General features: G+C 40.0%; 1 protein-coding gene across 15 annotated transcripts in view; it reads right to left on the minus strand.

Annotated features, from left to right (window-relative positions):
- EHBP1 (EH domain binding protein 1) overlaps nucleotides 1–25,655 on the minus strand; it is a 321,978-nt gene that overhangs the window by 213,266 nt on the left and 83,057 nt on the right. For all 15 annotated transcript variants that reach the window (XM_048842663.2, XM_048842662.2, XM_048842660.2 and 12 more), the window contains exon 5: nucleotides 24,501–24,554. In XM_048842663.2, coding sequence (XP_048698620.2) covers nucleotides 24,501–24,554 — 54 coding nt within the window. The remainder of the gene's footprint in view (nucleotides 1–24,500; nucleotides 24,555–25,655) is intronic.

Consider the following 25,655-nt stretch of genomic DNA (forward strand, 5'->3'; position numbering starts at 1 on the left):
ACACTGTACATGTGACCTGTATGACTTGGATTATTGCCCCTAAGCTTATTAAGAGTAAAATCTGTCACTTGGACCACCCTGCCGCCAGTGAGGGAAACTAAGATTACTCAGCAATATAAATAGACAAAAAGGAGCAGTGTGTTCTCAGAACAAGCAAAGGCACAGAGTGAACCACAGACCTACTTTGACTATCTAGAGTGTAATTGGCTCACAAAGGCAGCTACCCTGTTACGGCATTATTATTATCTAGCTCACATAACTGGAAATTCATGCTTTATTCTTTAAATTGGCTTGGACAACAGCATCTGCACCACTTTAATTATTTACAACAATTGACATACCTTAAAAGTAAATGCACAGATCTGAAATGGTAATGCACTGTAAGTAGCAATTGTAAGCCAATATTAGTCCAGATCTAACCTAAATATAACCAAGTGTAGCCAAAACGCAACTGTGTACACAACAATTTTTACTGCCTGTATAAGTGTCTCCAGCAAATATTAGAAATATGAAACAAGCATTCTGCCGGAGCAAATTATAAGCAAGTTTGCATATATAATAGCCAATCATGTACCCCACTAAACGCTGTGCGGCCAGGATTGAAGCTTGTAAAACTGAAATCCAATCACTTAACTCAGGCTATTTGTTTCTTCAGGGAATGTACACTCAAAATTAAAAACATACTCCAAGTACATGATCACCTCATTTTTGTGTGTGTATATTCTATACAAAAGAACACATATATAGCCAAATGTCATACCAAGTTCAGAATACAGTTTTCTTCAGAAGACTACTATTGAATTAACTTCAGTGCAAAATGTAAATGAATTTCATATAATTGTATAATATTTACTTAAAATCTTTCTGCCACTTACATTTCTGAAATATACTAAAATTAGTTTAATCCATTACCTTATCAAAACTAATACAAGACAAATAAAGTTTAAACAAACTTTTGTTTTTATGTACAGTGACCAAAAATCCTTATAGAAACAAAATGAACTATTAACCTTTTTTGGCAGCATGACAACCAAGTCTGTTTTTAAATACTGTATGCATTTTCAAGCAATTCCTTAAGAGACTTTGTCATACTTCCTCCAGACAGAATGCAAAACAACGTGTTCTCAAGATTTGTTGTGACTCGCTTCTCTACAGTTTCTGGTTTAAGGACAGATTTCGTATTTGTGTATTTACAACCAGGATGCAAATCAGGACACCAGAAGCTTAATCTAGAGTCTTATTTATAATGAAAAGTTAAACTGGTCATAATAAATAAAGTGGAACTATTTAAACTAAGTCAATAAGATTTGATCCTCAAACATAACTCATGACTTTGAACACCTGGTATCCAAGATATTATTAAACTAGCCTTTGCCATTCATCTGCATCACACATTTATCAGAAATAGGTTATATCTGTACATTGCACTTGGAAAGAATGGAATATAAATCCCCTGATACTAAAAGGTATTGCAGTAGTTTGGAATGGCTTTTTAGCCAAAAGGCAACTAAAGAACCAACTGTAGCATGATTGGTTTTAACTTACAAAATCTTTATCTAACAATGCACATGAATAGCTATATTTATCACAAAATACTCTTTCATGCCGTTTTATCATACATCAATTTTCCAAGACTGCATTCACTCTGAATATAACAAACAGGAGTCAACATCAGGAAATTCTAAATCATTATTAATTAAGTACCTGCAAGCCTGAACAACTGCAATATTTATGCAGCAGCTCAAACCAACATCAGACATGCAAAAGTTGGTTGTGTGAGAAAATTACCATTCTGTCTTCTTTTGATAAAAACAGTATACTTTGGAAAATGTGCTCACACCCATTATATACTTTGGGATGTATGTTTTGGGATGGCAAAGCTGTTTGTGATCTGTGTAATTTTAAGTTAAATACATATGCATTTTATAAGTTATACATACATATGTGTGCCTTATACTCCTCTGTGTAATTTTCAAAATTGAATATCTAAGGTGTGCTCATACATGCCACAGATACACCCATGTGAAACACCTCATTGCATACACAAACAGATTACTGAATACTGAGTGAATACATACTCATTTTTGCAGACAAAAGATACAGGGACATTTAGATTCTGCAGTCACTACTAAGACCTCAACCTTTGAAAAACATGTCCACAGTACATGAGAAATATAAAATAAAATTAGCGTGCTGATGAAATTGTGCTAAAAAATACCACATAATGGCTCAACTCTGACAGAGAGGTACCATAAGTGCACAGTAGAAGTTATTCTTTGGCGAAATACCATCACAAAAATGCTACAATATAAAGGTTGGAAGGATTAACACAAAAGGTTCCACTGCAGACAAATGTCTCCTTAATAGTTCAGTTCACAGCTATATGACTCCTCAGTCAGTCCTACAGTTCTGAAATGCCTTATATCTTTCTAATAATCGCATGTAATGCACACTTTTAAATTGCTTTGTTGATACCAGCATATTTTAATTACTTGTTATGTTGAAACAAACTTTATACCACTACAAAAATTCAAAGCAGTTACTGATCACATCTTAAAAGGGGATGTTGAATAGGAATTTTGGAAGTGTGTAATTATCAAGGTTTATACCTTTCCTCCCTCTCTTCCATCCTCTCACTCACCCACAACCAACAAATACAAGATTTTCAAAGGAAGGGGTTTATTTGTTTGACTATAAACTGATATTTTAAAAATATTTTTAAAAACTGTTTAAAATATAATTTGGTATTCTTATAGTGGACAGTTTTAAAAATAGATATACTGACCTAGTTCTACTGAACATGTACTAGAGTCTAAAACTCCGCTTATTCATTTGCTGCACCCAATGGAGCTGCAGGGAGATTTTCAAGCAAGCCAGGTGCATTGAGAGAATTAAATAGGAAATTGCATTTTACATTTCTAAACATGAAGTTAGAATTTTACATTTTCTTCCTTAATTATGGTGCTTCAGAACACTAGGGGAACTCTCAGTTTCCTAAATCAATTGTAGCTCTATTTTTCCGTTTATACTGATTGCCTTGAATAAGAAATTTTTGGGTTTCATTAACAGATTAGGAAACACGTTCTCTAAAGTAGAAACGGTTGAATCTTAAGGCAGACTCTCTTACCCTTACTGGTAGAGCAACTTTCAACTCCCCCTACTGGCACATTCTAGAGAGGAGGGAAAGGAAAACCTGTACTGAGTTTTCAGTGGTGAAGACACAGGGAGAAAATATTTTTTCTGAACCCTCCCCACTCCAAATAATTGGGCACACAAATCTGGAAAAATATTAATTTTAATCTGTGAACATTTTTATCATATCAGCAAATGACTGTCATATTTCTTTGTCGTAAAGAAAGTACAGAATCTCTCTCAAAATTATTTTTGACTACTTAATTTTACAGCTACTATTAAGTAGTCCAATCGTCTGTCATCGCTCAGATCAAAACAGGTCACTCCTTAAAACATAATACATGGACAGCAAGACCCTAAAAGCGATCTCTGGAATATAACTCTACATGCTTACTATGCATGTGTACAGAAACTAGCAAAAACATCCTGAGCTTAACAAGTTACTACTTAAATGTCAGGACAGTGCTCTGTGAACCATTTTATATTAAAATTGGATAGTTCTAAACATCACACATACAAGAAGTATTGTTTGACACAGTGCCATTTTGATGATAAATTGCAATCTACAGCTCAAATAATTCTACCCAAGGATTAACATTTCAGAGGCTGAGCCAGAGATTATGTGTGTGGATCTTGAATTTCATCATCTCCCTTCGGCACAATGGCTTATTCTTCCTTTTTTCATCTATTCTCTCATGAAGGGTCAGGAAAGCTTAGCCTTGCTGTTTCATTCATTTCATCTCTACTTTAACCAGATACCTTGCAGTCTTTAGTTCTTACAAGTTATTCCATTATGAATACTACAGCTACACTGCACTATGCTATTACTAATGAGGTATGTACCAAATCAAAGGGTGCCATCAAGTGGTTATAGTACACTAAACAGCATTATGCAAAGTTAGTGTTCTGGAAGAGGTTTCACCAGGACAAACCAGCATATGTCTTCACTGCAGAGGCAGCCCAGGCTAGCCTAGCATGGGTGGAGCATCCCCAAAACAAAGACCTACTCGTGCCAGACTTGTGTGGCTGTATTCTCAATAGTGCTGTACTGGCCTGTTTGCTAGCCCAGATTTTGAAAGAATGCCCATGGTTATTAGCAGTGCCTTGACCTGGGCCACTCCATGAATTAATCTGCAGTGCACTGTGGGAGAACTTGTCCATCCTTCCTGGGCAGAAGTGCTCTTATGGGTCTTCTTGATATCACACCACAGCTTTAACCAAAGGCAGGTGTCAGCTTCTGTCCAACTGGCAGCACAAGAGAAGGATTTCCTGGATAGCATCTCTGTTCAAATGCTATTGAAGTGCAGCAGAAATGAAGCAGGCAAATGTGGGGTTAAAACACAGTGCAGGAGAAGGGAGGAGTTAGACAAGAAAGTATAGACCAGGTGGAATTATAAGATAGGACTGGAGAATTAAACACACCTGGGTTTGGTTAGCCTGCAAAACAGGTGGCTTGCCAGCCTGGGCTGAAGCAAAAAGCAAGCTCAACCCTATACCATCAACTGTGTCTACTAGGCCACCTAGCTAGCACCCTCAAGCCCGAGTTAGAGGTTTTACTGTATGGATGGAAAGGGAACTAGTGACGACACCCAGGCTTAGCTAAGACACTTAATTCTTTAGTGAAGACATATCCCTGATGGGATGGATTAAATTTTTCCATAACTGAAGGATTCCAGGAAGACCCAGATGACTAAAAGATAGTAATCCAACACACTGGCTTCCCCCCTTTCAAATTCCCTTCTATGAAAGCTTCCACACATCTTTAAATTAGACTCAGACCAGCAGCTAAGGACATTGGTGAGGCCTCATCTGGAGTACTGTGTCCAGCTTTGGGCCCCACACTACAAGGATGTGGAAAAATTGGAAAGAGTCCAGTGAAGGGAAACAAAAATGGTTAGGGGGCTGGAGCACATGACTCATGAGGAGAGGCTGAGGGAACTGGGATTATTTAGTCTGCAGAAGAGAAGAATGAGGGGGATTTGATAGCTGCTTTCAACTAGCTGAAAGGGGGTTCCAAAGAGGATGGATCTAGACTGTTCTCAGGGGTACCAGATGACAGAACGAGGAGTAATGGTCTCAAGTTGCAGTGGGAGAAGTTTAGGTTGGATATTAGGAGAAACTTTTTCACGAGGAGGGTGGTGAAGCACTGGAATGCGTTACCTAGGGAGGTGGTGGAGTCTCCTTCCTTAGAGATTTTTAAAGTCAGGCTTGACAAAGCCCTGGCTAGGATGATTTAGTTGGGGATTGGTCCTGTTTGAGCAGGGGGTTGGACTAGATGACCTCCTGAGGTCTCTTCCAATCCTGATATTATATGATTCTAACATCACCCTCTGAGACACATTCTGGTCTCTTACCATGTGGTCCAGTAAGCTATAGGGGTGTTGTGAAAGTTGTGTGCTCAGCCACTGATTCTAAATGCAACTCATCACTATGCACCAGTGAGCAACCAGGTCTCAATCAAGGAAGGTTTCTGCACAGGGCTTGGGTTCTTCCACTGTGGACAGGGGAAAAAGAAAACATACGATATACTACTTCAACTCAATTTCTTAAATTTCCAATTTCCTAATCTTGAAGCATACTGTTCCTTACAACCATTTCAAGGCTCTTGACTAAAACACTGAAGAAAATCTTTCGCATTATCACAACAACTGAAGATAGAAAAGTCCTGTTAGACCAGTGGCCACGAACCAGTCGATTGCGATCAACTAGTTGATCCTGGGGACTCTCCCAGTCAATCATGATCTCCGGAGATGGGCTTGTTCCCTGCCTGCCCTGGCCCCACACTGCTCCCAGAAGCAGCCAGCTCGGCCCTGCGGCCCCGTGCAGTGGGGGGCAGGGGTCCCAGGACTGCTCCTGCCTGCAAGCACCACCCCCACAGCTTCCACTGGCCAGGAACGGGGAACTGTGGCCAATGGGAGCTGGTGGGGGAGTGCCTGCAGAGAGGGACAGGGCGCGGAGCCACTTGCTCCCTACCCTCCCAGGGGCCACAGGGGTGCACTGGCCCCTTCCAGGAGCGGCGTGGGGCCAGGGTAGGCAGGAAGCCTGCCTTAGCCTCACTGTGCCGCCAACCAGGAGCTGTCTACGGTAAGTGCAGTCTGGCAGGAAGCCAGCACCCTAACCCCCAGCCCCTTCCCTGAGCCAACACCCCATACCCCCTCCTGCACCCCGAACACCCTCCTGTACCCCAAGCCCCAGCCCTAAGCCCCCTCCCAGAGCCAGCACCCCATACCCCCTCCTACGCCCCTGCCCCTGCCCTTACCCCCCTCCTAGAGCCAGCACCCTGCACCCCAACACTCTGCCCCAGCCCGGAGTCCTCTCCTGCACCCTAACTCCCTCCCAGAGCTTGCACCCCAACATCCTGCCCCAGGCTCAGCCTGGAGCCCCGTCACACACTGTGAATCCCTCGGCTCCAGCCCAGAGCTCGCACCCCTCCCAAACCGCAACCCCCTGCCTGGTGAAAGTGAGTGAGGGTGGAGGAGAGCAAGCTACGGAGGGACAGTGAGATGGAGTGAGCAGGGCAGGGCTTCAGGGAAGGGGTCAGGGAGATCCTGGCTTGCCTTTAAATTCAAAAAGTGATCCTGGGCGTTAAAAGGTTGGAGATCACTGTGTTAGATCATGCCACAAGTGCTGGATTGCTCCCTTAAGTATATTCTTCAGAACTTTGTTTTGTGTTATTTTAATGACCCAAGTAATGTGGCTTCCACTACTTCCCTAGTGAGACTATTCACCAGCCTACTACACCTCACAATTAGCCATTTCCCCGGACACTCATTAATGATTCCTATCCTAACCACAGATTTCAGTCTTGTTGGCTCAGTTTAGTGAATCACTGCAGCTGATGGCATAACTTGGTCAAGCAAGAAGCAATGCACATTAGTCAGGTTATTAATCCAGGCAAAACTAAGTTCAGGCCCATTATCACCAAGCAGCCTCTAGCTCCAGCTTACAAACAGTTCAGTATTAACCTGTCCAAATGGGACACTGAGCAGCTGGCAGCAGTCAAATATTTGGGCAGTGGCACAGACTATTGGGGGATGCTTGAAAAATTTGGATACTTGAATAGCAGCAGCTGCTGCCATATTTTGGGCCCTTCAGCAACCTGTGTGGGGATGTTGTGGCATCAAGCTTGCTGCAAAGCTACAGAGCTATTGAACCATGGTTACACAAACTCTATTGTACGGAAGTGAAATGTGGGCATTGAGGAAAGCTAAACAACACTGGATTGATATTTTGGATTCTCATTATCTTCATAACCTACTTCATACCACGTAGCAGGACAAGCTAAGAAATCAGAGTATTTAAAGGTGAACTGAGCAACTGCCTCCATCGGCGCTGGTTTGATTTTGGTGGCTTTCTTGGTATGAACATATTAAAATGGAAGACCAGCAAATTCCAAAGCATGTGTTCCAAGGAATGCTGCTACTTAGACCAGTCCTTACATCAAAGACTTAAGTGGCGTGACAAGACTGCCAGTGATTGACAAACTAAATATACAACTTAAGCACTTTGCCAGAGATCGATCCAGCTAGGACTCTGATTCATTATGCCAACATCACTCCAACAGAACACTACATGTGGGTGGAGCTCTTCCTGCCATCACCCACCCATGTCTTTGCTGTGGTGGTGTTAGAAAGGGCCCAAACACACATGCAGAAAGGTGGTAGTGTGTGTGTGGGGGGGGGGGGGGGGGGGGGGTCAGAGGCTGGATTCTTTTTCTTGGATTGACTCCATTCCCTGCCTGACAACTGGCAACACAGTGGGTAGCCCCCAGGGAGCAGTGGTGTTGGACCCATCACTGCCACAGCAGGCAGCTTGTCAGGATGCGTAGATCCACAGTATGTGCATGTAGGGTTCAATGTCTTCTTAACCCAGGCCAAGGCACCAGGGGCGTTTGCGAGTTCAGAGGGGGATTGATACTTGTCATGGAGGGAAGTGCCTACCCTTTCCATCCTCCTCCATCCTCAGACCTCAAACACCTCTTGCACTCACTCTTAACCTGTTTCCTCTTGGTAGGACAGCCCTCTTCCTAATTCAGTAATATACATGCTACCACGATACATTATAGATCATACCAAATCAGAGACCATCTCACTAATATACATAATGGTAGTATATGTACAATTTAATTAGGAGGCTGAAATACAATGGGCCTCTGACATACTATCAGGCATCAATCCAGCTATTTCCCAAAATTACTGCACAGTAAGGAAGAGTTACTGAAATGTAAAAAAATAAAGAAAGAAGGAAAGTTTTATAGTCAGGAGAAGGCAGAGAGCAGCTTCAGAGTAAAGGGGAGATAGCAGAGCAGGATGAAGAGGTGGGGACAGGAGGCCTGAAATGATCCGGGATGGTTGTATTAAAACCAGGACCAGTACAATCAGCCAGGATACTAGAATTGTCTCACAGCTACAGTCACCCTAACTGTAGAGGGTCTACACTAATTATTTAGTCCCAGTCTGCTTATTTAGTTCTTGTAATCTTTCTTATCACAATCAATCCCTACAGTTATAATATATAATCAAAATTATACAGCACAAATTATAACTAATTATGGAAGAAGGGTATAATTGCAGGATTCAAGAAAGTAGCACACCAACTTTACAGTATCCTCTGCACCAACAGATTTTTAAGGTTAGGGTTTTTCCAAGTATTCCATTACTTGTTCTTCTTTAGATAAAATCCGCATTACTCAAATTATTGTACCCTTCTTTCTTGATAAAAGTAGATTAGCTTTGTCAGCACTATTGATTTGGCTTCTCTCATTTACTAAAGGGCTAATTTTTCTTGAGTATTTCCTTTGCCCTTATTCCACTTTGGCTTGCATTCGGTCATTCTCCTCCTTTGGGTCATTCTCCTCCTTTGCTGCATTTATTTGTTCCCTGAAAAACTATCTGACCATATAGTGTCGTCTGGTTTCTCCTTTCCATTACAGATTGCAACATTAGCAACAAACTGGTGACAATTCCCTCATTTTAATTAACTTTTTTTTTCATTTTCACTAAAAATAAATAAAAGCCCTTTTACCTTAAAAGGAATAAAGATAAAAACATCAAAAATTCCCTACCTATATTACACGCATCACTTCAAATTTCTTAAAATTCAAATAATTTCTTGCTGTTTGATTTTTACACTTTACTTAGTTTGGATGATGAATGTGCAGTAAATTAATTTTGTTTTAGACAGCATTTTTTAAAAACATTTTATGCCCTATTGAGCAAAATATAAAGCTGGCATAAGTCAGAAAAGCTCCACTGATTTACATCAGCTGAGGATCTGGCCACACAAGTCTCTGAAAGTAAGCTCTCTAAAACTAGTTTCCAATAGTGGTATGTTTAGGTTTCCAAAAATATAGGGGATTTTTTTTTGTAAATAATTTTCAATTTTTTAATTTTTTATTATTATTATTTTAAGTTCACAGAAACACTTCTCTTCATATTGAGCCAATTCCTGAGAGAGATGAGAACTTGCAGCTTCCATTTGCCTTCAAGATAGACACAAGTGGGCTTTATAAAAACTGTTAATTCAACAAATTGAAGGCCTAGAATACTTGACAGGTTCAGTAATTTACTGCCATTTGCCAGCCTTCTATATTTCTTACAGTAATAAATATTTGTTCCGCCTTCTATCCTACAAAAATTATAAGTGACATACAAAATTTACCCCTTGATGGCACAGAAGATAATTAATGGCTTGATGACACAATTATGAAAACATCAGCCTGATACATATCCTTACAATATATCCTATAAAACAGAACTACCATTTATTTCTGTTCCTTAAGAAACCATTAAAATATCTCAAATGAAAATCCCACTAACAAGAACCAAAAAACCCCCCAAAACCCAAATCATTTTTATTTAGAGATCATTGATAACATATTATTTGTATCCATGTTTTCTGTAGCTCAGAGACTTCTGAGGAGCATAAAATGTTTAATGTCTCAAAACTTTCTTCTGCAGTGAAGGCAACTGACTTCTTCAACTACCTTGAATGTCTGTCCACCAGAATTCTCATGCAACTTGTCTAGATACCATATTGTAAAACACAGGCAGCTCTCTCTTAGCTAACATTTTTGCTGCTCTGACTGACCAGGAGTCTCGGGTACAATAATTGTTTCAGTGTACATACAGATCCTAGGTGTCAACTGTTTCACATGAAACTTTGGAAATCAAACAAGAATCAAAGTGCTCAGCACCATATTAAATCTAATACATTTTTCCCCACAGAGGATTGGGGGATGTGAACAGAACAAAGGTCTTTAAACTATATATCCATCTTACCTGGCTATTTTAGCCTGCCATCTGTCAGGGGTCATTAAGAGATCCCTGATAGAATATACATTACAGATCCTTTCTAACACGTTCTGAAGTACTCAGTGCAGCTCCAAAGTTGCTTCTTCAGCTCTGAGATTTAAAAGTGATTTCTAGCGACCTTTGAGGGTTTTTTTTAAGGGGGGGGGCAGGTAGAAGGGGACATCTTTTGCAATTACTGTGCTTTTTGCAGGACTGGGACTGCCTGATGCTTTTCCTCAGTCACAGCTCTGCCTCTACACTTCTCAAGCTGCTTGAAATAAACGCCCCTGTAACTGCAGCAGTGAAAAGCTGGTCTCAACTGCTGGGAAGCTGCCAACAGGCCTTCATGCATTTCATAGTGGAACAGTCTCATTCCTTTAGTTGGGCTGACTGCAGAAAGGGAACTGTGTATCCAGGCAGGTCAGACCCTAGTAGAAGCACCATTTTTCAAAAAGTTTTTCCTACCTACTCTAGCAATAATTTCTAGCCAAGCTGCAGTTGTCCACCTGTGCCAGGAGGACAGGAGAAATTGGATGTGGTTTAATTAGGCTGCAATTTAATTTCTAAATGTCAGAGTACCCAGCAAATAAAAGGGTACAATGCAGGTAATTCCATAATCAGTTATGTACACCCAACGGGGGACTGCCCCCTTTACCCATCCTGGTCCCCAGCCAAACCACTTCTGGGATCTCGCCATCTCCCACCTCAAATGAAGATTAAAGCAGGCGTTAGATTAAAGGGTTAGATCCCTGCCATACCAGTCATAGGACCCTCGAACCTCCCTTGTTTCAGCTCCTTTAAAGAATACTTCCTTTAAATCCCTTACCAATCCATTTGATCTGATCACCATATCGCTTCTCTATGGAGCGCATGCACTGGACATCCACCCTGTGCTTGCATAATGAGTTGCAACCTCATAGCCTAACCTGTTTCATGTCTGCTCCACATAAGCCCCAAACTCTCTGTGGAAAAGGTGAAACATGCCCCCCACCACATACACCTCACATTGGCCAATATTGAGGGAAAAAATTCCTTCCCAGCCCCACTAAGAAAGGAGCAACTAACAGTGCCCACGCCACATCATGACAAAACCTGGTATTTAACTACTTCCATAGGCCCTGCTCTGCCTAGTCCAGGTAAAAGACGTGTTTCCTGCACTGGTGTAGATCAAAGTACAGTAACCCCTCACTTAAAGTCATCCCGATTAACGTTGTTTCATTGTTACGTTGCTGATCAATTAGGAAACATGCTCGTTTAAAGTTGTGCAATGCTCCCTTATAACGTTGTTTGGCAGTTGCCTGCTTTGTCCATTGCTTGCAGGAAGAGCAGCCCGTTGGAGCGAGCTGGTGGGGGCTTGGAACCAGGGTGGGCCGGCAGCCCCCTCCCCCCCAAAGTTCCCTGTGCAGCAGCCACCCAGCAGGCTACCAATTGCCGGCAGTTCAGCTGTCCCACCCCCCCACAGGCGTGTGCTGCTCCTGCCCTCTGCCTTGGAGCTGCTCCCTGGAGCCTCCTGCTTGCTGTACGTCCGGGGCGGGGGTGAGAGCCGCTAATGTCAGGGTGTCCCCCTGCCCCCTGCTTACCCCATCTCCATAGAGTGGGGGGGGGGGGGCGGGGCGGTGTGCAACATGACAGGGTTTAGGATGGCGGGAGCTTGCTTGCAGTGGCTGCTATCTCAACTTGCTGATCTACTTAAAAAGGCAATGTACTTAGAGTGGGGTCAGAGTACTTAAAGGGGTAATGCGCATCTCTCTCTCTTTCCCCCACACACAGGGTGTGTGTCTCTGTCTGCCATGCTGTCTCCCCTCCTTCCATTTGTGCTGCCTTGCAGAGTGTGAGGCTACATTAACAACGTGTTAACCCTTGAGGGCTCAGCCAAGTACTAGTTCATCATTTAGCAGTAAGGCATTCCCTGGGAAATATCGGACTTCACCACCTCAACCAAGCTTCACAATCATCATAGCTGTGAACAGTATTAAATTGTTTGTTTAAAACTTATATTGTGTGTGTGTGTGTATACACAGGGGGAGAGAGAGAGAGAGAGAGAGTGTCTTTTGTTTGGTGAGAAACATTTCCCTGGTACATAACCCCCACTATTTACATTAATTCTTATGGGGAAATTGGATTCGCTTAACATCATTTCGCTTAAAGTCGCATTTTTCAGGAACATAACTACAATGTTAAGTGAGGAGTTACTGTACTCCCCCCTCTCTTCCAGTCACTTGGGGAGGGAAGGGTTTGCATCCCCACACTGACCTGGTCGGAAGCTGCTGCAGCAAGTCGCTCTCTGGCTGTCTGGCTCTTAAAGGGATCAAACACTTTTCCCTACAAGCCAGACAACAGCTCCGACCACTTCAGGTGCAGTGAGGTCATTCTGATGCTAGACCCTAGAGATCAATCAGAGCTTCACCCTGTAAAACACTCCTCCAGGAGAGTCAGAATTCTGCATATCTCACAAAGAGCTGAGATTCAGCAGTCGGTGGCTCAGACAGCACTCAGGATTTTACTTCTCATTGCAAATGTCACTACACCTACCTTCTGATGAGTCAAAAAAGGCCTGGCATTTAGCCTCCATGTCAGTGCTTAAACATGACAAATCTGAGTACATCTGAACACAAGAAAACATGCTCAGGATTCCATATTCTAGTTGTTTTAAAGCTTTCCATTTTGTTTTGTCTTCTGGTTGATTTGAGCAGAAAGTACTGTCTGGTACTTGATGCTGTGATCTGTTGATTTACTCCATTGACTTTATTTTAAAAAGAGCCAATTCTGATGCCCACATTTTGGAAAGCAATGGTAGAAAAGATAATGGCTTCTTTTGCTTCTAAGGCATTTGGTTCTGGGTTGGTGGGTTATTTTTAAATGTTTCTTTGGCAAAAATAGACTGAGTTAATCCCGGTGGGTGTCTCATTAAACACTGCTTTTCAAACAGCTGGGAAACGCATTGTTACCATATCATTGAGTGCAGACAAATGATTTAACCTTAGAACATGGTGGACACATCATTTTCAGTATCTCAGTGCAGAGCACTGAGAATGAGTAATATACTGTTCAGGACTTGCCCCCTGTTCTCTTTCAGCTGCTGCTCCCCAACCCTATCCCAATTAACAGACTTCACCACCTTTTTACCAGACACCCCCTATTTCTATGCTCCAGAATGGCCTAGCTCTTTCCCCCATATAGCTAAAGACTTACGTATATTGCTACCATTCAAAACATAAAGAGATAATACAGTCTGAGAAATTTTATTTTCAAAGCCCTATGAGATTAGAAAACAATGAAAGGGGAGAAGGCAAGAGTTATGAATTACATATAAAAATCATTTGAGAAAGTAGTACTCCTTTAAAATGAAGGCTACACTGGAAAACAAATAGAAAATTAAATGGAGTGGAGCCAAATTTAATGGTATCAAATATCTTATGAAGACCAATTGCTTCAGTTCCTTCTAAATTTGATGCAACTGTCACATAATTGAAAGTAGCAAGATGGCTAGCAACCTACTCTAAGAGGCTGAAAACAATCACTCAGCTCTACCACCTTGCCACATGGTATCTCTAAAAGCATGTGTAAACCACAACCCTTAGGTCAGCTGGCCAGCACGTTACTGGTGGTCACATCGTTTTGATAATATGCACTGCATGATGTTCTCGTTATTGACAACTATACCCACATCCAATTACTTAACGCAGAATTACAATTTTACATAATAATGGATATTCTGAGGGTTTGCTTTTAGAGACACATTTTTGCATACTGTTCAAATGCAACTGTACAAGTATTATCTCAGACCCATCAGCACATTAACTGGACTCCCAAGCTGTCTGCCTGAGGAGGCAACTTGTGTCAAAAATATTTTTCATTAAATGATGTTGGCAATTTTGTCTTCTTCTTTTCTCTTATACTGAGTGTCTTGCATTATACCCTTTCCATGATAGTGGTATTTGCTGAATGGTCACTGTCCTCCAGGGTCAAAAAGGAGATCTGTATAACACAATGTTATGTCAATGAGCAGCATTTTAAATAGAAGAATTTGCACCGTATCAAGAGAACACATTGTGTGTGTGCACGCGAGGGGGTGGGTGGGTGTACGCCTGCACACAAACAGGGCACCTGAACATTCTGCAAACAAATACTTTTATATTAAAAGACAAGTTGGTCAGCTCAGTTTACATCTGGAGTGAGATTAGAATCCCACTGTAAAACGATTACCAAGACGCTGTTCTGCTATTTGATGTTTGAAAAAGAAAAGACCTCATGTAGACTCAGTCTCTTGTACACACTGGCAAGTATATTTTACTGCTGATTTTCTATGAATAAACATATGCTAAGAATTGCTGAAACACATACTGCTGGTTTTAAACATGCCTAATGTAGTATTAGAGGTTTGTTTCCAGAGCTGACTGCCTTATTTATCAGCTTCCTCCCTCCAGCTGGTAAAGAATCTGATATCCGCTCTGGTCAGCTGTCTCACACAGGACACTCTCCGCTATAGGAAAGATATTAGAAGGTAACTAGCAGGAAGTAAGACGAAAAAAGCTAAACAAAATCGTTCCAGCAATTTAGAAAACAGATTGTGCTTTACTACTGTGAATCAATAATAACCATATAAATTATGTGTCATCAAACTCATTCCATTGTAAGTGTTATTGTTTACAGCATTTACTGAGCTTATAAAAACTAGAGTGTAATAACTAGGCCATTATATTCAACTCCCAGCATTCTCCCTTTTCCATCTTTCATCTATGAAACTCTTTAATATAATTGTAGTATAAGTATCACAAAATAAGATACTTTCTACCACTTTCTTATTTTAAAACTGAGATGTTTTAACACAATGAATGTAGTATTACATCCCCCACCAGCAAGATCACCTAGTTTAAAAAAAAAAGCCCCTTGATTAAAATATTTGATTCAGTTTATTGAGATAATTATAAAATAAAATGTTACTGTGCATGGTCATTAACATTGCATCAGAAAGAGAACATTCTCATCATTTATAGGATAGTTTGGGCCCAATGTTTCCTTTTTTGGGAAAAGATTCAGATTAACAGATGTTTAACGAATATTTTTCAAAAGTACAATAGAAAAGAGATGGATTGAATTTAAAGATTTCCTGACTAAGCTTTTTTAATTGCCCAAAACGAGTATAATGTTAACAGCATAAATGGTAAAATCTAAATTAGGTTTTAAACGTTCTTTCAAATTGATTTATCAAAACTTTTATTAAGGTCAGAAATGTTGGTTTTTTTAACCTTATAGTGTCACTTTAATAAATGATTTAATATGAATTTCTAGAGCAGTAGAGGATGTCTTATTTCAGGACACCTGGATTCATATTTGTTTTGTCACAAGTAAAACATCCACTGCAGATTAAGTTATAGTACTACATAATTTAGCACAATTTGTCACAGCTGGCAGGCTTTGCTCAGGAATAAGGGTTGCTGCAGGTCAGAATTTAAATGAAGTTGTCTAGAAAAGCTTACACAGCATTTGCCCACACTATGGCTAGCTCAGGCCAGTACTGCCAGTGTCTCAGTTCATGTGTTCTAACATTCAGAAGGAAAAACATCCACAAATACGGTGTGCAATCCTGCATTTCTTGCACATCCAACACACCTACTAAATACAATGGGTGAAATCTTGGTTCTGTTGTAGTCAATGGGAGTTTTGCTACTGACTGCAATTCAGCCAGCATTTCACTCAGTGTGTACAAGCAGTGCTGAGAGGATGTGTAACGAATGCAGGATCAGACCCAATCACTGCAAAACTCGGGAAGTTTTCCTACCCTTCCCTTCAGAAACCGATCAGCCAATCAAGACAAGGACTGCTAAGAGTTTTGCTCCAAAAACCTAATCTCAAAAATTTCTGAACTAGAACAAAGTGCTAAATATTTAATGTAAGCAAAAGGAAAAACAACTTTTCTCATTTTCTATTAAATTTAAAGCAGAAAAAGAATGAGATGGCTGACAAAACAGCATTTAATTCCTAGCTATATACAGACGAGAATACCCAGCCTAATTTACACAGCCAGCCAGTCACAGCTCACATAATCACATACAGCAGAATCTGACAGGGGAATTAAAGGACCAGGAAAGCATGTCTGAACTATGAGCTTCCTATTCTAGAGTATTTAATGCATGCATTTAATTCTGAAAGAGGCTAATGTGGTTCTCTCTCATTTTAAGCCAAACATTATTTCATGAAAAAAATACAAAACAATGTAACTTTTTTAATAAATCAAATAGTCAATTTAAATTACATCCTACATGCTTGAAAAATACACTAGAAGAGATACCCACGATTCTATAATAACTGATCAGTGACTGAATAGGAAGTAAGTGATCACCTTATCAGATAGTCCAGTTCTTTTTTGCAAAGCAAGCTAAAAGTGCTAGGAGTTTCAAGTTACTGTGCTGAATTGGCATTTGTTTCAAAACATCTAGTACTAGAATTAGCCAGATGAAGAGGTCTGCTGACATCCAGACCCTGGGTTTGATTCTCGTATAAATCAAGAATAATTCCACTGAATTCAGAGTAGCAACATCAGTGTAAAACCAATGTAATTGAGAGGGGAACTAAACACCAGGATTGAAATTCTGGCTCCAATGAATTCAATGGCAAAACTTGTACTGACTTCAAAAGGGACCAGGATTTCAACCTAGGTCTCACTGGTTTTGGTTCTATCTTGTGTGATTTCTCCCCAGAAACTTCGGAAACAACAGTGCAATACTTCCTGCAGTATTATTTTCATGTTCCCCTCATTTTGAAGTTTTGTCCCACATTTCAGCCTTTAATGGTTCATAACTACTGTACATGGGGTTGAAACAGAAATTAATTTGTTGGTGTCACTTGATTTACTACTTATACACTCTACCCCTTTAGTGTCTTACCCTAGGGGACATAAGTCTCCATTGACATGACCCATAACACTTGTTTGGGTTCAATTTATATGAGCCCAATATACAACAAAAGAGAAGAGAGCCCTACCTTACTTTTCAGCTTAAATCAGTCAACCTCAATATTTATCTGCTGTAGAATATTACAAGCTTTTAGCAAGACAATCTTCTTCAGCCCAGTGAATTGACAGGATATAGTTTTCTGAAGAAATTTTTAAAAATAATCTTGCTTGTTAAGGTACGTAAACACATCCGGCAACATGGGTGTATCTTATAAAAAAAGATACACTTCTGAGGTCTAATTATAAACCACTCTCAATGTAGAAGGCTGGCATCTCTGATAAGGAGAATTTGGAATGGATTCAGTAGATGTGTCTCCTTCATGATGCTTTCTTCTCGTAACCTTCAAAAAGACTAAAACAGCATACCCAATTGTTCTGAAAGGACAACCCTGAACATCAGAAAAATCAGTGTAGAAGATAAATATGCAAAGGATCCAGCACAATATCTCACTATTAGAACATAGTAACAGTTCAGTTTCAATCCCGCAGGTGACCTTTTGTAGATGCAGTGCTGCACTTGTATGGATCCCCAGTGTCAATGCAGCTTTGTGTGGGCATAGCAGCATACAGAGCACGGTCCCTTCCAGGAACGGGTCCTCCGTCAGGAGTCTGCACTTGAGGACTGTATCTACATGTCAATGATTATTCTTTCATGCTATTCAAGGGAAAGACAGTTTTTTCTTCATAATCCTGTCTTATATCACCTTCAAGTGAAGGATAGAGAAGTAAGAAACAAAGCACTTCTCATTGACCTGTAGGACCAGCGGTTGAAAGGTGGAAAGTCTGAAGCACTGCTCTTTCTGCATATGGCAAAGATGCAGCTCTAATAAGTCTTGGCCTTGTGCTATTTAACAAACTGTTAATGACCTGCAGGAAAACATAAAATTGCTGATAAAGTTTGCAGATGACACAAAAATTGGATGTTTTAGTAAATAATGAAGACGACAAGTCACTAATATAGAATGCTTTGGATCACTTGGTAAACTGGGCGCAAGCAAACAATGTGTGTTTTAATACAAGTAAATGTAAATATACATGTCTAAGAACAAAGAATGTAGGCCATACCTACAGGATAAGAGATTGCATCCTGGGAAGCAGGGACCCTAAAAATTATTTGGGGGGTCTTGGTGGATAATCAGCTGAAAATGAGCTTCCAGTATGTCATTGTGGCCAAAAAGGCCAATGCGATCCTCAGATGCATCAATGGGAATCTTGAGTAGGAGCAGAGAGGTTTTTTTACCTCTGTATTTGGCACTGGTATGACCACTGCTGGAGTACTATGTCCAGTTCTGGTGTCCACAATTCAAGTAGGATGTTAAAAAACTAAAGAGGGTTCAGTGAAGAGTCCCAAGAATGATTAATGAATTAGAAAACTTGCCTTATAGCGACAGACGCAAGGAGCTCAATCTACTTAGCTTAGCAAAGAGAAGGTTAAGGAGTGATCTGATTACAGCCTATAAGAACCAACATGGGGAACAAATATTTAATAATGAATGGGCTGTTCAATTTACCAGAGAAAGTATAACACAATCGAATAGTTGGAAGTTAAAACTAGACAAATTGGGACTGGAAATAAGTGTACAATTTTAACAAAGAAGATAATTAACCACTGGAACAATTTATCAAGAGTTGTGGTGGATTCTGTATCACTGACCATTTTAAAGTCAAGATTGGATGTTTTTCTAAAAGATCTGCTCTAGGAATTATTTCTGGGAAGTTCTATGGCCAGTGTCATACAGGAGATCACACTGGATGATCACAATGGTTCCTTCTAGTTTTGGAATCTATAAGTCGGTTGCATAAAAAAAGGAATAAGGTCAATGTCAATGATGCAGCTATGACCACTTTCGTGATTTAGAGAAACAGTGCTGTAACTACTGCCCTATTTGAAAAGCATTTAGATAGTATGGTGATAAACATGGTATAAGGACCTATATCAAACAGAACAGAGAAATGGATACAAAATACAGGAAACAGAGGAGCCTACTATGAATCCTGGAAAACATTAACGAGACTTGGCTTTGGATCTTCATATTTACTAGCTTGCAGAGAAACCAGAGCTTCATCAAGATCTGAAACCATCATAAAGGATTTAGTTGAGCAGGATTAAGCCAGAAACAACATGAGTTTGACAGACAGAGATTCTAGTAGTAGCCATTTATCTGTATCATAAAACCATGACAGAACTTGATGCAATGGATGACCTTCTCTCAGAGGGAAGTCCAGCCTTTCTTCCTCGTTATGTTTACAGGAAGAGAAATTATTCTGCACATATTAGGAAGGGAAAATAAGGGGTTTTTTTTACATTGTTTGAATTACATTTATTTCAAACAGGAGGCTCTCCATCTTCATGCTTGCAGGTGGGGTGAGTGAAAGTTTTCAAAATGCTGGGACCAATTTGTCTTTAGAGGTTTCTTTTAGCAACTACTACAAATGCCATTTGTACTTCTGCCTCCCAGCTTCTCCCCCATCCCTTTCTCTTTCCTTCAACCAGAAAATTTACAAATATCATTCAATACATCTTGTACTTAAGTGCTGTTGCACTTTCCCTACATAACTGGCCTTTATTTAACACTCACTACATTTCTACAATTGTGTCTTCTAGGGAGTTTTAAATAAAGGTCCATGTTATGAGGAAGCTCAGTTGTGCATGAACACAGGCCAGATCATGCACTACTTAAAATTTTTCTAAGTGCTGAAAGTATCCTAGAGACAAAAGCGCTCTTGGATAATTATGCACTGTTCTCTCACTTAGATGGAGAGGAGTTCTGAAATTCAGAACACAGTTTAAACTATGAGATACTAATTATGTTTTTAATAGTCTTATCTCCCCCGTTACTTATATTTTCTACTGGAAAGTCTCTTCTTGATCCTCTCCCCGAGGAAGTGCTCAACCAAAGTCATCTCTTGAACAATTAACTTTGGAGGCCCGGACTTAGATCACGAAGGGAAAGAGGGCCAGCAGAGCGAAATACAGTACCTGTTCAAACTGCACTATAGAAATGAGGGAAGGGATGATCATCTGTTAGAGAAAGTATCACTCTGGGTTAGTTTTGCAATGAAGGAAGATATTGCTCACTGAACTGAGTCGGTAAAATAGACCAATTATTAATCCTTAATTGCTTGAAACCCCATTACCCTTGAAGAGTATGGTACAGATCTAATTGCTAGCTATGGCATTCTCACTCTCCAACATGCAAAGACTATCAAAATGAAGAGATGGGAAAATCTGTCTGATGGGGAAAAATGCAGATAGCAAAATATTCATAGCGCAGCTAAAACAAGGTGGAATTGGGGACAATAGAGACATCTATAAATATACAAAGAAAATAAACATCAGGGAGTGGGAAGAAACTGAGAAAATGAAAATTTAAGTTGAAATATTAAGAAAAAGTTGATGACAGTGGGATGGATTAATCTGTGGAATCGTTACCCAAAAGAAATGGTGAAATTCCCTTTGTTGAGGCACTTTAAAACTAGAGCAGGCAAAGCATTAAAAAGTGCTGTAGGGAAAAATCCAGCTCTGAACAGGGAGACGGATCAGATAAAGCATAGAATCATAGATGTTAACTTAAAAGTCTATGACATTTATTTACAGTGAAATTATGGGAATCAATGGGCGATGTTACACACATGCCACACCCACTGCTAATTAAGACATTCTGAACCCGGAATAATTTTGAATCAAGTTGTTACTCTTAACCAACTGAGACCTGATGCTACAAATTTAAGCCAAATACGCGTGATCTGGCATACTGGGCACAGTGGAACTGCCATTCTGAGTACTGCAAAAACAATTCTTTGTTACTGTATTTTAGCTGGTCTGAATAATGTTCTGGCTCAAAACCTAGAGCTAAAAAGAGTTGTTATACTAGGATGATGTAGATTCTTTGGTTAATGAAAGAACTTCCAAGCCCAAAATCATTCTGGGCTTTGCTATCACTCTTTGGTGGCGCTGCTAAATATCAAGAAGAAGAGTCCTGCAGAATTTGAGGGCACAGGAGCAAGCTGCATAAAAACACAGGACATTCGAGGGCACTAAAGTGTCCCAATATTACCAGCAATAATCTTTCCTCCATAGATTCAATGACAAGGATGTTCCCTTTTTAAAAACATGTAAAGTTATGACTACTTCCAGTGATAGCAGTCCAAAGGTTAAAGGATACAAAAGTCTCTTTTCCAGGGAGTTGAGAGATTTTAAAAATATATTCAACAATTGGATGTTCTATAGAACTGATTATTCTGAAGTGTAAGCAAGCATCAGTCCAAGGTAATAGAACTGCTAGTTTCTCAAACAGACAGACATACATTTCTTTGTTCACCACTGAGTGGTGCTATTCCCCTTAAAAAAGGTTTTTTTCCAACTTCTCAAGTATATTAGCAGATCAGGTTTTTTGGCTTTACCTATAGCTTTCAAGTCTATCTCAAAAGTATACCTGAGATGTAAAGTTGCTGTGCAGCTCTCAATCACCTTTTACAAAAAACAGCTATTAAGACAGAACTGGGGGACTGGATAACTCAGGAGATTGGTGAAAATGCAACTTTTGATTCCAGACTAGCTCCTCACATCAAGCATGTTTCATGGAAGGCTGAACATTACCAAGCAGATGGGTGTATATAATAAAGAAAGCAGCACAGCCATATTCTATTTGACTATTTCCAAGACAGCTCTTTGTGAAAGCAGCTTGTGGTTTGCAGTTTATTTTTTAAATGAACTTAAGGCCTCTTTCTGTATAATATTTAGTATTGTCGCTAAGCTTGGAGTTGGATAAAAAGCAGAGCACGAAGACTAAAGGAGTCTGAGGGCACTGAGTTTGGCGCATAAGGTGAAAGAAGTTCACCTTTGAAATTTTAGATCTCACAAACCTATAGAGAACTGGCTCCTAAGAGGGAGAAGCTGGTGATGAATAGATTTAGCATAGGCTCTCTGCCTCCTTGCTTTGTGCCTCTTAATACATTGATAGATAATTTTGACTAAAAAGTATTTATCTTGGATACATGTATTGTGTCCATTACTGTAATATTTGAGCACCTCACAATCTTTAATGTATTTAGCCTCACATCACCCCAGTGAGGTATAGGGAAGTACTATTTGTCCCCATTTTACAGATGGGGTTCTGAGGCAAAGAGTAGCTAAATGACTTGCCCAAGGTCACATAGGAACTCCAGTGTCCTGTTTTGGCACTTCACTCAGATGTTGAATGAAAGAGATACCTGCCTCAATACCGTTTTTGGAAAAGTCTGCATAATCCATACATATATAATCTCAGGGCTGTCCCAATGACAGTCAAGCTGCAAGCTACTGAGGGGAGAGGAATATTGACTCTAGCATGACTTCCCCTTTCAGTGTCACTACCAGGGGTTGTGGTGGTGGAAATAAGGCTAAATTGGGAATTGCCAAGTCAAAACAAGACTGCAGAGACCCTAAGCACTCACATGTGCTACTCATTCCTCAGGATATTTCCACATATCATGTTAGAGCACATGACTACAAGATCTTTCCCTGTGTAAAAGGAAAAAGAGGTGGAGTCCTGCCAACAGTGCATCAAGTGTCCATGGTAATCTTTGAAAGAGAACTTACACAAAGGCCACAGGAACCCAAATACAGCATACCCAAAAGGGTAGACTGAAGGGATGTACAGTGCATTGTTGCTTCCAGAGTACTTTGCTTAGCTCTGGAGAACTCTTGAAAAGGGGAGCTGGAGACTTCCCTTAACTAAAATGAACTAAGAGAGAAAAGAACTAAGTGATAAACAACAACTAAGCTACATCCTATTTAGTAATTCTTATAAATGAAAATAGAAACTTGACATTTAAAAACCAAGAGTATAAATGAACTACTTTGCTGATGGCCCTTTCCTAGACAAACTGCTTTCTGCTTTTAACATGATATTTAAATCAATGGAACATTAGAATATTTGGCATATTAAGCAGCACAACAGATGGATTCTACTTTGATGGTACTATTAAGCAACCCAGAACACCCCTGTGTTTCCACTGGATGTATCTGAACAATTCTGCACTAGTCAAATAATTAAAGTGCGAATCTGCTCTAAAAAGTGACTATCAATGGTATTGTGGAATACCATGTTTGTCTTGCAATTTCTCCATCAAGTATGTTCAGTTTACAAGAAAAAGGTAATTTTTTCTGTTAACTCTCAGAATCCAAGTTGAATTTGTAGGATTAAGTTGGGTTCTTTCCTTATATTATAAATACATAAATATGAATGCACCATCACTTATCCTACAAGTTCTGCTGGCCATATTGTGCAATGTTGCCAATTTTGGCGTTTTTATCACAAGTCTCTCAATATTTTGAGGGCTTTTTTCTTAACTTTCGTATGATCTCCCTATTCCTGCCTTCCATCTTGTGCATTTTCACTTATGCAAAATATTCATCAACTTTTCCAAGAGAGTTCTGAAAGCACATCGCTTTTGTCTCAATAAGGGGGATACACAGAGGTCAACCTGAAGAGGTAGTCATCTTTTTTTAAACACACAAGACAAGCACAGTATGATCTAGTGAAGAGGGCACTGGACTGGAATCCAGGACAACTAGGTTCAAATCCTAGCTCCATCGATGGCCTGCTGAGTGACCCTGGGCCAGTCACTTTTCCTCCCTCTGTCTCAGTTTCACCATCTGTAAAATGGGGATAATGATATTGACCTCCCTTGCAAAGAATTTTGGAATCCTACAGATGAACAGCACTTTATAAGCATTAGCTATTATCATCATAAAAAGGAAAAAAGCTGCACGTGAGACCATGAAGTGCCAAATGCAATTCAAGAACTCCAAGTTTAGTATCCCGCTCTTAACACACATGTTCCCTCCAATGTTCATGAAATTAAAGCAAGAAGGATTCTGATGTTAGCTTAAATTGCTTCCCTACATTGCAAAATATTTTTGCATCCCAACTGGATTTCAATACAGACATATAGAGCAGTTATTTTAATGAGGCAATTTTATTGTTGTTATTGCGGTTTAACGTTTTAGTTTTGGTTTTAACAGCTCAAACTTAACCCACTCCTTTTTCAATAGTCTTAATACGAGTCATATGAACCTTCAAAATCATTAAGTGTCACACACATAAAAGGAAAAACATGACTATGTTCTGACTTACATTCTCTATGACAAATGTCCACTCTTTGTCTTCAAATTCCTCAGCATGGGGATCCTGGAAAAAAAGAAAAAAAAATCTAAAAATTACCCAGATATAAGAAGCTGCAACTGACTCACCATTGCCACTTATTTATTTAGATTTCCTTATTTGACGGAGATGAGGCACAGAAAAAATATTTTAGCCAACACACAGCTTTCAGTACGTAATACCTCCATAAAACTTTCACTGGCTGTGGACTGGTACAAGCAAGAGACGTATTCAGAACAGAGCCTACAATTCTACCACCCTTCACTGAGGTTCATCAATTTTTCAATTTAATTTATAAAACCCCTTCCCTCTTGATAACTACACCATAGTCCCACATCTTGCAGAGAACGGAGGCAGAAGCTAAGCTCCTGTCTAGATCAAACATGTAGCTTTTGTACAGCAGAAGTCAAGTCCCTATCCTCATCTTCACATGCCTAAGGACCATCAGTGTGATCAGGAAACATAACGCAACTCTTCAGGTAGAATCTCTCATGTCGCCATAAGTTACACCAACACCCATCCTGCTTGAGAATGACTTCCTTTTTCAGCCAACTCTTGTTCAGGGAATAAGACCACTTTTACCCCCCAAAGAAAGATGCATGATGGGCTTCTATGCTAGACAGTAATGTGAGGAAATGAGCAGGGATTCTAGTTTTCCATGATTAAAAAAACAAAATTCTTCCATAAAAAAATTTAAATATGTGTTTTTCTGTGATTAAAATGAAATGCAGAAGTTTAGTTTTCCTAGCTACAATATACGTAGGTATCAGTTGAATGCATGTTTTTCTGAGATGCAGTAGAACCCCATTTATTCAAGCTTCCATTATCTGGCTCTCCGTATTAACTGACCCGCCAGCCTCCTGGGGCTGACAGTGACGGGGCTCAGGCTGTCAGCACTGGGCGGCTGGGGCTTGAGCTATCAGCCACCCTTCCTCCAATCTTAAAATAAGAGATGGCTCTTTGCCAATTCTCCTTGATTATCCCAATTTTTGATTATCCGATCTGGCCCCAGTTCCAATTAGATCAGATAAATGGTGTTCCACTGTAAATTTAAAGCACATTCAAAAATCAACCGCAAGAGGGGGAGGCTGAGCATACTGAATAAGTGACTTTGGTACTTCAGTAAAA

The sequence above is a fragment of the Caretta caretta genome, chromosome 3 (genome assembly GCF_965140235.1).
Source record: "Caretta caretta isolate rCarCar2 chromosome 3, rCarCar1.hap1, whole genome shotgun sequence".
NCBI classification, from domain to species: domain Eukaryota; kingdom Metazoa; phylum Chordata; order Testudines; family Cheloniidae; genus Caretta; species Caretta caretta.